Here is a 13,781-nt window from a genome sequence, read left to right on the forward strand (position 1 = left end):
AACAATATCCGGAACGGGTATGTCCCCTGTTTGCAGAGAGACACAAGGTGTAATTCTGTAAAAATATAACGGAAAGCTGTGAGTCATGCAATGCTGTCATAAAGTTTACATCCCTAGGGATGTAGGCCTTGACAAAAATCACTATGAGTATTCGTCCCCTCGCACCACCACCAGATGGTACCGACCGACCCCTGTGGCTCACAGACTAACCTTCGATTAACAAGGTTCTGGAGATGGTGATTCAATTCAAGAACCAGAGCTGTTTACGTTCAGCCAACCGTTTTCAAACGTTTGCAAATTATATTTTGACTGGTTCTCGGCGATGTCATTCAGTTTAACATGTAGCGTGAAAAAAACACAACTAGTTTTGGAAGCGTTCGCGACAAACGGCTGACTGAACTTACCACTGGTTGCTAGACACGTACAGTGTGCAAATGTCGTTTGGAGTACAAGCATAGTCCATGGTCATCTCAGATATAGTCAATAGGCGCCGGATCAGGAGATACAACTGATCATGGCATCACGTAATTGTGTTTTAAGTGTAGCATGAAGGAGGGGCTTGTCATATTAAAGGACCCGAGACATGTTCATGAGGGCGTTCGCTCGTAAACTGTTTGTTTTGTTTTGTTTTGTTCTCTTTTTTGCGCCTGACGTTTGATGAATATGATGTGATAGAAGATGATGGCACCAGTCAAATTGTTCGGGAGCACTCGACATCCAGAAGGTCAAGGCATGTAAGCATTGTATGTAACTACTTGAGACGGAATTAATGAGACATTTTGGGGGTTTATACGGTTCATTAGTGCGCTGGCATACTGGCAATAGCAAGGGCAATTACTTCGTTTAATGATGTAATTTTGGGGGAATTACGTCAAAAAGCATGTGTATCTCGATAAGTGCCTTTTGGCGAATGTCTTTACAAAACTATGGCAACCTGTCTAGGGCCAGTAATTGCTATATAAATATGCTACATTACATATTTATTACATCACTGAGTGTGGTGCGCAATACTTATTGTTGGCTTGACTTTCTGTATATACATATTTCACCGGATTCAACTCCTCAAAATTTCATCAGGTCCACATGTACCTAATGTTATTCTATCTAGAACAACCCTTGAAAACGTAATGTCTAGTCTAATTGCCTGTCTCGGAAACACGTTCTATTTTCGCCCATAGTGTCCGCTTGTGCCACTGATCTGCCAACAGGGAGTTTTATTCATTAAGACGTCGCTGCATTGTCTGTATCGCAAATGTTTGAAAAACTCACTTAAGACGCTTTCTCAGGTAGAATTGAAAGACAACGAAACAGATCGATACTCCACAAAGCGGTGGCGCCATTTTAAACAAATTGAAAGACCGTATTCAAGTAAGAGTTGACAAGAGCAAAGAAGTCAGCGGGCGATCGGTAAATTAGGAAAGCCACTAATTCAATGCTGAACTCTTGTTTCGTCACTTGGTTAACCGTTATTCGAAACACTGTCTGATATCGATACCAGTGTGTTACTCCAGACACAAACTAAATTTAGACTCGTCGGATAGAATTGTAAAATTGCGTACAGAATATATACTTCACAACAACAACAACAACAAACATAAAAAAAAAAAAAAAAAAAAAAAATATTAATAATAATAATATATAAATAAACGCGAATTTTACTTTAGCTTTCTTTAATTTATTTAAAATGATTCAGTTTGGATCCCTTTAGAAATTATTAATATTTTGTGAAGATTTAAGGCCCGTTTTGACAGTCTATTTGACAGTAACTGTCTGTTCTGTTTAACGACACCACTATAGCACATTGATTTATTAATCATCGGCTATTGATGTCAACCAGTTAGTAATTTTGACATATAGTCTTAGATAGGAAACCCGTTACACATTTCCCTATAGTAGCAAGGGATATTTTATACGCACCATCCCACAGACAGGAAAACACATACCACGGCCTTTGATATACCAGTCGTGGTTCACTGGCTGGAATAAGAAATAGTCTAATGGGCCCACCCACGGGGATCGATCCTAGACTGACCACGCATCAGGCGGACACTTTACCATTGGGCTACTTCCAAGTTCATCTGGTGCTCTCTCAAACTTTGAACCACGAATCACGGTTGAACCACTGACGAGAAATCGTGCCCACGTTTCCACCAGAACCACCGTACAGTGTTGAAAGAGGAACATGGAATTTTAAAACGCTTATTTCAGTTATAAGCATAATGGTTATTCCTATAAACAACGTGTACGTGTTTACTTACTGTCGCAGGTCATGTTGGGTCCCACCCAGACGCCGCCCCCGACACACCAGGCTCGGTCGACCCGGTCCTTGCGCGCGGTATAGCCCTCGTTACACTGGTACTGCAGCATGCTGCCCAGGGGGTAGGTCCCGTGCACGCCCTGGCCGTTGTGGAAGGCGTTGTTCACGAACGGGGGAGCGCCGCATTCGTGCTTCTCTGCAAATCAAGAAATTATTGAGAATATCTCGATATGAAAGTTAAAGTTCATTTTTGTTTAACGACACTACTAGAATATATTGATTTATTAGTCAATGGCCCCCAAAGATCATCGTATGTTTTATGATCGTTTGTTTTGTTTAACAACACCACTAGAGCACACTGATTTATTAATTATTGCTATTGGATGTCACGTTTTAGAGAAGAAACTCACTACATTTTTTCCATTAGTAGCAAGGATATTTTATATGCTCCATCCCACAGATAGGATAGCACATACCATGGATTTTGATATACCGGTCGTTGTGGACTGGCTGGTACGAGACATAGCCCAATGAGCCCACCGACGGGGATCGATCTTAGACCGACCGCGCATCAAGCGAGTGCTTTACCAATGGGCTGCCCCATCTTGATATGAACTCTCTAAATCATCAATATATCAACTAATTCAATATACCGGTATGCGAACTCTATTTTTGTAATAGAAATACAGCAGGCACAGAACACGAGAGAAGAGGTTGGGAGGTAAATTTTGGTTGCAGAAGTTTTTGTATTACAATCAACTTAACTACAATTCGTGCGCAACCCTGCCGATGTGTCCCGAATAATCCTGTATCCAGATGAATACATTGCATTTATTGGCTGTTAGTGGAAGGAAATGTTTTATTTAACGAAGCACTCAACACACTGTATTTACAGTTATATGGCGTCGGACATATGGTTAAGGACCACACAAATACTGAGAGAGGAAACCCGCTGTCGCCACTTCATGGGCTACTCTTTTAGATTAGCAGCAAAGGATCTTTTATATGCACTATCCTAAAGACATGATAGCACATACCACGACCTTTGGTGTACCAGTCGTGGTGCACAGGCTGGAGCGAAAAATAGCCTAATGGGCCCACTGACGGGGATCGATCCCAAACCGACTGCGCCTCAAGCGAGCGCTTTACCACTGGGCTACGTCTCGCTCCTGGCTGTTAGTGAGGAATATATGATCTAAGTTAGAGAAGCAATTCATCACTCCTCTCACTCCATACATTAATATATTTTAAAACCCATTCATAAAGGTTATCTTCTGGTCGTTCTAGACAGGTTTGTCTGTTTGACCATCCACACCTCGCCGTTTAAGCGGAGCTATCACTCTCGCTCTCCGTCAATCCCCTCAGACTTCTTCAAGGAGTGTAATTTTTTTTTTTTTTTAGCTCCCCTTAGCTTGTGAATTTATATGGTATTAATATGGTAATATTTTAAATGTCTCCCCATAATCCAGTTAATTACACTCACGGCGAGGCTTGACCACCATAATACGAATTTTGGTATTGGTCTATGTTATGGGGCAATTACTCCCCCTCCTCCACCTCCGCACTTTTGTCTGACTAGTTATGGTACTTCGCAAGAAACATGTAGAATAAAGGCAAAACCACACGATACGAGTGCAGCGTACGAGCATAGCCGATAGATACAAGACAACATTAAGATTTTATCGGTTACTATGCAAATCGTCTATTCTCGAACGAGTCACTCGTTTCGTGTAGCATGGCCTTAAGAAGACGACTGGTCCTACCAATGGCGTCGTGGTTGAGGCGGCACACGGGCGGGTCCCCGCTCCACGTCTCGTCCCCCTGGCACACCCTGGCGGGCAGTCCGAATAGAGTGTAGCCATCGTTGCAGTAGTACTTGGCCACGGCGCCGAACTGGTTGAACGGAATGATCTCGATGCGGCCATTTGGAATGGTCTTGCCCAACTCTTGACAGCGTAGATCTGAAATACATACAAAAGTTTGTTTGTTTTGTTTAACGACAACAGGTTTTGCACTATCCCATAGACAGGATAGCATGTATATACTCTTAAAAAAGGTAGGGAAACCTGAAATATTAATGTTAATATGAATTTCCAGGAAGGTCGATTAGCCTAATCACTGTGGAACATTATTTCTGTCAATCTTTTTCATTCTGTTGATCATACAGTTGTTATTGTTTTGTTTTTAGTCATTTTTATTGTTTGAATTTGCGATCTACTTATAAAAAACCCGTCAACTTTTAAATTTCACTTCTCACCCCAATCGTCCTTCAAGATCGTTGGTGGTCATAAAATCTACTGTAATACTGAACTACCGGTTGTAATGTTTGCCCAATTAATTCACTATTATCATATAACCATTCCCCACAGCTAATATACCTTACAATTTTGGCAATTGTAAATTCTTATTAGAGTTCCCCTACTTTTTTTGAAGAGTGTGTGTGTGTGTGTGTGTGTGTGTGTGTGTGTGTGTGTGTGTGTGTATATATATATATATATATATATATATATAATAATAATATATATATATATATATATATATATATGTATGTATGTATGTATGTATGTATGTATGTATGTATGTATACCATCGACGTCCCAAACTGCGTTCAACTAACGACAAAAACACGAATACGATATTTACGGAAATATTATTCTACATTTTTCAGCAACGATACGTGAAACAAAATAGATTGCAATCAATTAACGTAAAAAAATCAACAATGTGGATGTAAAACAAAAGTGAAACACCCTCTGGTAAACAGGAAAGAGTGCGACGTTTTTAACTGCGTTCAGGCGCATGCGTTTGCAAACAATGTCGTAACATACATGTGCGGTTCGTCATTTTCCATTTTTAAGGCCACTACATGAAAAAAATATATGTTTCTTAACTATGCACAGTTGACGAACACTTAGTTTAATATTTTTTAAAAGGGTTAATTCAATTTGTCAAGCGTTCTGGTCCGGTCCGCGTTTTATCAACACACATCGCTAAAACTTTATGTCAATACTGATGGGCATTACGTTTATACCAGTGAATAGTTTGTAAAATATCATTTTTTTAAAAATTAATTGATTCATAATTAACACAATTTATACACTTAAAATTATTTACAATTATGAATGGATTGTGAATACTATTCACTACAATAGAGGCACAAAAATGTAGCATACCTTTTGCAGATCGAATATAATAATTGAAAACAGATTCTAACAGGGGTCTTAAAAATCGTAAAAATTAAATGCTTTGGCCTTGTTGATCTGGCACGTGTGAGGTCATGTGACACGCACAGAATGTTAATTCATCTTTCTCTATTTTAAGTCAATTTGTACGAGTCATGTGGACCCAATATCGGTAATTTTAAGGAATAAACAAAAACGACTTAATAAAATTGATGGTTTTAGGAGTTTGTAAAGTTTTGTATTTAGATACTTACTTTCCTGACCTTTATTGTTTATGAAAATGTTCCTGAACTGTGAAGAAAAACCTCATAAATAAACGACATGCGATGACAACAAATCGAATGTTGATTGCGCGAACCGTGCACGAGAAAACAAAGTGAACAGAATTTGAAGCATAACGCAGTTAGGGACGTTGACATATATATATATATATACACATATACACATGTATATACACACATGTATAAGCAGCTATATACGAGGGTTGACAACGAATCACCACACATTTGTGCATGAAGTACAACTAATTTTGCGGGTAGAATGACGGAAATACATGGTAAAAGGGCACATTTTGTCCGAATATCTATCGTTTTGCCCGAATTTGATTATTTCCTCCGGCACTAGTGGGGACAGTTTACCCCCTTCCCCCTGCCTAATACGCTTATGCACATTGGTTAAATGAAACCAAGACAATGATAATTTTAACAGACACAAAACCTAACGTGACTCAAACTGAATCATTTAGACCGAGAATTCGTGTGCTCTGTATTGTTTGCCAGAACACCCCCCCCCCCCAAAAAAAAAAAATGGCGTAGCCGGAGGGGAGTGTAATGGGAGGCTATGCCCTCCGCCAATAACACCTCCCCCCACCTTTCATATGTGCCTGTTGTTCCAACAAAAGCATGTGCAGGAATATAACAAGAGGCACGGGGGTCTAGAATATTGCGAACGAACTTTATTGGGGGGGGGGGGGGAATCGTGCTTCTCACGAAAATATATTGAAAAAAGAGGAAGAATGTCTTGAATGTATGGTGGGGGGATTCGACCCCTTAACACACACACACACACACACACACACACCCCCCCGCATACGCGCCTGTCGAGGACCGTTAAATATTATTTTCCTGTCCGTTTGTGACAGATCTCCCACCAGTAACACGCGAACCCCATAAAACCCGTCTCGCCCTCCCAGCTTGAAGTATCACATCAGACGAGGTGGCACAGCGATCAATTGGTTGACACCTGGTATGAATATAGCGGCTAATTAAACAAAGCGCTAGGATGTCGTTAAACAGACATTTCGTTCCGTGTCTTCCACTTCGATGCATACGTGAACACGCGCCTGTGAAGATATTCAATAAACTTGTGACAGTACATTACGAAAAAACTACCTCCAGAGAGACATAAGCCAGCACAACATTGTTTTAATTACCGTTATTGAGAAAATTAACTAACAGTAATAGCAGTCTCATTATTCTCGCGTGACACTACAGACAGGCATTGGATGGATCCCAGTCAACACACTGTCAAATTACTTTGTCACATCAGATCTTTTTTCTTCTTTTGTATATATATTTTTATATTTTTATTTTTATTTGACTTAAATTTATATTGAATTATTGCGATATTTAGTTACTGAATGTTCAGACAGGATATGCCCGATTTTCGACATCTGGTATGATCACTGTTTTAGACTTTATCATCAACCGAGGCGGATCCAGGGGGGAGGGCCGCCCCCCTAAATTTTGCGATAGTTATAATTTTATTATATATTTATTTTCATTCTTTTACGATCCCCCTCCAAACCTCCTCCAAAGTTCTCTTGGCGTTCCATCTCATGTCACTGCCCCCCCCCCCCCCCTCCCCCACACACACACCAAATGGATTTTCTGGATCCGCCACTGCATCACATGCGAGTTGGTTATTACGAACGTTCGGTAATAGCACTTGAATATGTTCTTATTCTCTTATTTATTCTCTCTTTATGTATGTAGTGCTGGAACAAATCCTCAAATTTGTAAAAGAAAGATGAAAAAGATATACGGGCAAAATGAGCCGACCTGAAACCTTTTCACCGTGTATTTCTATCATTCTACTCACAATATTAATTTAATCCATGTAACAATTAGTAGTGATTCGTCTGAAAACCTATATAGCCGTTTGACAGTAATGCTAAAATGAACAAGCATTTTGAGAGTACTGTTAATGCAATACATGTCCCCTACCGGTCCCAACAATTTTTGGTATCTCCTAAATTCAAGGGCCGTGACACTGAAAAGTGGGTAAAACACCATGAAACTTCAACTTGATCTGTAAAGCTATATACAAATGATAAAGCTATATACAAAGTTTCATCTTGATATCTCCAGGCATTGCAAAAATCCGGAAAACAAATTTTCACATCTCATAAGTTCAAGGGCCATAACTCCGTTAAAAATGGGTAAATCGACATGAAAGTCAAACTGATACATGTTTGTACTGATACATGTGTGCACTGATAGTTATACTGATACATGTTTGTACTGATACATGTGTGTACTGATACATGTGTGTACTGATAGTGATACTGATACATGTGTGTACTGATAGTGATACTGATACATGTGTGTACTGATAGTTATACTGATACATGTTTGTACTGATACATGTGTGTACTGATACATATGTGTACTTATAGTGATACTGATACATGTTTGTACTGACACATGTGTGTACTGATACATGTGTGTACTGATAGTGATACTGATACATGTGTGTACTGATAGTGATACTGATACATGTGTGTACTGATAGTTATACTGATACATGTTTGTACTGATACATGTGTGTACTGATACATATGTGTACTTATAGTGATACTGATACATGTTTGTACTGACACATGTGTGTACTGACACATATGTGTACTGATAGTTATACTGATACATGTTTGTACTGATACATGTGTGTACTGATACATATGTGTACTGATAGTGATACTGATACATACGTGTACTGATACATGTGTGTACTGATAGTTATACTGATACATGTTTGTACTGATACATGTGCGTACTGATACATGTGTGCACTGATAGTGATACTGATACGTGTGTACTGATAGTGATACTGATACATGTGTGTACTGATAGTTATACTGATACATGTTTGTACTGATACATGTGTGTACTGATAAATATGTGTACTTATAGTGATACTGATACATGTTTGTACTGATACATGTGTGTACTGACACATATGTGTACTGATAGTTATACTGATACATGTTTGTACTGATACATGTGTGTACTGATACATATGTGTACTGATAGTGATACTGATACATGTTTGTACTGATACATGTGTGTACTGATACATATGTGTACTGATAGTGATACTGGTACATGTTTGTACTGATACATGTGTGTACTGATACATATGTGTACTGATAGTGATACTGATAAGTACGTGTACTGATACATGTGTGTACTGATGGTTATACTGATACATGTGTGTACTGATACATATGTGTACTTATAGTGATACTGATACATGTTTGTACTGATACATGTGTGTACTGACACATATGTGTACTGATAGTGATACTGATAAATGTCTGTACTGATACATGTGTGTACTGATACATGTGTGTACTGATACATGTGTGTACTGATAGTGATAATGATACATGTTTGTACTGATGTAACGGGGACTAAATATTTGGCCGTTTGTATATAAATAACATATTTGATCTATTACTATTAATATTTATTTTAGGATTCAGTTTATTTTATTATAGGATATTCTCAATCTGCATTGAGAATATCGTATTGGTGCATTAGACAAAGCCTTTTATGGTTGTTTCTCGCCATACTGGCTAGGGACGAGCCATTGGTTGATTCTATCCAATGGTTATGTGTATTTGGTGTCACGTGGTCGTGAGTCAGGTCCGTGCAGCGCTGAGTGTGGACAGTGACACAACACGTTACATACTTACGACTTGCAGTTGCCTTTTCCTTTTCCTGAGCCTTTCGTTATCTTCAGACTTCCTTTTGGCACTTACAGGTTTGACTAATATGCATGTATTAATTGTTATGTTTATCTCATTATTTTAGATATATGTAAATGTAATACATAATGTGGAAAAGTGTTTAAACGTCCATAATTAATGCTAGGTAAATACGTTTTAAATATTGAATTCACTAAAACACAATAAACGAATAAATATATATATGGACGAGTTAACTTTATAAACAGTAATAAAGTAAAGGTGTTGGATATATACTATTAAACATATAAATATACATAGAGGCGCAAGTTAATTGTATAAACAGAATTAGTGATTAGTGTTGGATGAGATGTCTAATTGCTGTAGTTTTATTATCCATTTGAGTGGTAGCTTATATTTTACCCATTTATTCACAGGATGAAGCCCACGTACATGTAATAGTGTTATCATCCTATACGGTTCATCGCCCACAGCGAAGGTGTGTAGTAGTAGTAGTATTGTCTATTTCTTTATTACATGCAATTCTTGCAGCGAAGGTGTTTCACGTGCGTCTTGACCAACGCACGTGACTTGTTTCACCTGTGCTGTAACCGAGTATTTTATGTATATATATATTATTGTTTTTTAAATCGATTGTTCCAGTTTGTATTCTGTAATGGTCTTTATTTTAATGTTTGTCATACAAACCCGAACGTTATTGTTTTATATTGACAGCATTTGAAATGGGGAAGTTGTTTATTTTGTAATCAGTAACGTTGGCAATAATGTTGCCAAGTCTTTACTGCTTTGAGGTATTTTTTTGTTTGTATAACCGCATTTAATTATCTTAAATGCATGTACTTATTTTTGATGATTGTTTTTGGCACTAACGTCGCCGAAACGTATATGTATATTTTTGAAGGAAAGTATTATGCCAGTAACTTGGCATAATTGTGTGATAATGGTTTAAATGAGTATATATATTGCTATGTAATGACATTTGTAATTTATTTTTATGATTAAGTCGAGGTTGTTAATTATTGTTATTATCAGTGTATTTATCGTTTGTAATTATTTTTACAGAACCACGCGTATGGTGTGATCGAGAGAATAAACCCTCGAACCCTTCCGAGCCTTGTTGTGTTTCTTTTGGGGGAATACTTTCCAGTAGGCTACACTGATACATGTGTGTACTGATACATGTGGGTACTGATAGTGATACTGATACATGTGCGTACTGATAGTGATACTGATACATGTGTGTACTGATAGTGATACTGATACATGTGCGTACTGATACATGTGTGTACTGATAGTGATACTGGTACATGTGTGTACTGATAGTGATACTGGTACATGTGTGTACTGATAGTGATACTGATACATGTGTGTACTGATAGTGATACTGATACATGTGTGTACTGATAGTGATACTGATACATGTGTGTACTGATAGTGATACTGATACATGTGTGTACTGATAGTGATAGTGATACATGTGTGTACTGATAGTGATACTGATACATGTGTATACTGATACATGTGTGTACTGATAGTGATACTGATACATGTGTATACTGATACATGTGTGTACTGATAGTGATACTGATACATGTGTGTACTGATAGTGATACTGATACATGTGCGTACTGATAGTGATACTGATACATGTGCGTACTGATAGTGATACTAATACATGTGCGTACTGATAGTGATACTGATACATGTGTGTACTGATATTGATACTGATACATGTCTGTACTGATACATGTGTGTACTGATACATATATGTACTGATAGTGATACTGATACATGTTTGTACTGATACATGTGTGTACTGATACATGTGTGTACTGATAGTGATACTGATACATGTTTGTACTGATAGTGATACTAATACATGTGTGTACTGATAGTGATACTGATACATGTGCGTACTGATACATGTGTGTACTGATAGTGATACTGGTACATGTGCGTACTGATACATGTGTGTACTGATAGTGATACTGGTACATGTGTGTACTGATAGTGATACTGATACATGTGTGTACTGATAGTGATACTGATACATGTGTGTACTGATAGTGATACTGATACATGTGTGTACTGATAGTGATAGTGATACATGTGCGTACTGATAGTGATACTGATACATGTGCGTACTGATACATGTGCGTACTGATAGTGATACTGATACATGTGCGTACTGATAGTGATACTGATACATGTGGGTACTGATATTGATACTGATACATGTCTGTACTGATACATGTGTGTACTGATACATATATGTACTGATAGTGATACTGATACATGTTTGTACTGATACATGTGTGTACTGATACATGTGTGTACTGATAGTGATACTGATACATGTCTGTACTGATACATGTGTGTACTGATACATGTGTGTACTGATACATGTGTGTACTGATAGTGATACTGATACATGTGTGTACTGATAGATACTGATACATGTGCGTACTGATAGTGATACTGATACATGTGCATACTGATACTGATACTGATACATGTGCGTACTGATAGTGATACTGATACATGTGCATACTGATAGTGATACTGATACATGTGCGTACTGATACATGTGTGTACTGATAGTGATACTGATACAAGTTTGTACTGATACATGTGTGTACTGATACATGTGCGTACTAATAGTGATACTGATACATGTGTGTACTGATAGTGATACCGATACATGTGTGTACTAATAGTGATACCGATACACGTGTGTACTGATAGTGATACTGATACATGTGTGTACTGATAGTGATACTGATACATGTGTGTACTGATACATGTGTGTACTGATAGTGATATTGATTCATGTTTGTACTGATACATGTGCGTACTAATAGTGATACTGATACATGTGTGTACTGATAGTGATACTGATACATGTGTGTACTGATAGTGATACTGATACATGTGTGTACTGATAGTGATACTGATACATGTGCGTACTGACACATGTGCGTACTGATAGTGATACTGATACATGTGCGTACTGATACATGTGTGTACTGATAGTGATACTGATACATGTGCGTACTGATACATGTGTGTACTCATAGTGATACTGATACATGTGTGTACTGATAGTGATACTGATACATGTGTGTACTGATAGTGATACTGATACATGTGTGTACTGATAGTGATACTGATACATGTGCGTACTGATACATGTGTGTACTGATAGTGATACTGGTACATGTGTGTACTGATAGTGATACTGATACATGTGTGTACTGATAGTGATACTGATACATGTGTGTGCTGATAGTGATACTGATACATGTGTGTACTGATAGTGATACTGATACATGTGCGTACTGATAGTGATACTGATACATGTGTGTACTAACTTGGGTTGATGCAGCTCTTGCCGCACGCGCCGTCACAGAGACATTTCTTCTTGGAGCTGAGACACGTGTCGACACACTTCTTCTTACACTGTCGTCTGGCCAGGTGCTCCTTCCGCGGGCAGAACTCACACACTGAAACACAAACATACGGGCATCTTTGTCAATTAGCATAAAACCAGTCTTATCTCTGTACAAAAATAGTTCATTTTCATTTTCTTTCGATTTATTTTTGTGCTTATATCGAATTAAGGTTCAAGCACGCTGTCCTGGGCACATAACTCAGCTATATGGGCTGTGTGTCCAGGACAGTGGGTTAGCTGTTAGTGGTTAATGAGAGAGAAGAGAGTGTAGTGGTCTTACACCTACCTACTCACTGAGTCGTTAAAACTCGCTCTGAGTGGGAGCCGGTACCGGGCTGCGAACCCTGTACCTACCAGCCTTATGTCCAACGGCTTAACCACGACACCACCAAGACCGGTAAAGAGTTCAAGCCATAGTTATAAAAAACATTATGTAATTACAAAATTGGTGAAAAGATGTGCCTATCTTCTCTTTTAATGTTGCCCAATGGACTAAACGAAAACCAGCCAAGCGGCTTTGGTTAGTTTTTAACTTCCATTTGCAAGATGGAGAAGATTATGACGAACACGAATTAGAGTCACGGAAATGGAATAAACACCTGGGGCCTATTTCACAAAACATTTTAAGTTTACGTCTGCGATTAGCAGTTATACCGGGCATACAGTTACAAGTGTTTGGCATATATTCCACGAAGAAATTTGCATCATTACAGAAGATGGAGCATTTTAAGGACAAAAGAAAAAGAAATACGTCTACTTTTAACTATATTTGTTGTACTGTAATAGTAATACAAATTGTGGTTTAGTCCTTGATTTACGTTTACGTGCAAAACTAGGTTTACGATGTTTTGTTAAACTGGGCCCTGGCTCTCAACGCTATTAATTCAGAACTAGATAAGCTAA

General features: G+C 38.2%; 1 protein-coding gene and 1 long non-coding RNA gene across 3 annotated transcripts in view; one reads left to right on the forward strand and one right to left on the reverse strand.

The window, feature by feature from the left end:
• Positions 1-13,781, reverse strand: part of LOC121384479 (protein lev-9-like) — a 64,473-nt gene that overhangs the window by 18,922 nt on the left and 31,770 nt on the right. For both annotated transcript variants that reach the window (XM_041514887.1, XM_041514888.1), the window contains exons 2-4: positions 12,799-12,930; positions 4,021-4,218; positions 2,259-2,453 (exon numbers count right to left, since the gene is read on the reverse strand). In XM_041514887.1, coding sequence (XP_041370821.1) covers positions 2,259-2,453; positions 4,021-4,218; positions 12,799-12,930 — 525 coding nt within the window. The remainder of the gene's footprint in view (positions 1-2,258; positions 2,454-4,020; positions 4,219-12,798; positions 12,931-13,781) is intronic.
• On the forward strand, positions 9,217-10,533 carry LOC121384480. The gene is made up of 3 exons (XR_005959392.1): positions 9,217-9,483; positions 9,844-9,905; positions 10,490-10,533. It is a non-coding gene; the product is annotated as an uncharacterized LOC121384480 (long non-coding RNA).

Source organism: Gigantopelta aegis, chromosome 10, assembly GCF_016097555.1.
Source record: "Gigantopelta aegis isolate Gae_Host chromosome 10, Gae_host_genome, whole genome shotgun sequence".
NCBI classification, from domain to species: domain Eukaryota; kingdom Metazoa; phylum Mollusca; class Gastropoda; order Neomphalida; family Peltospiridae; genus Gigantopelta; species Gigantopelta aegis.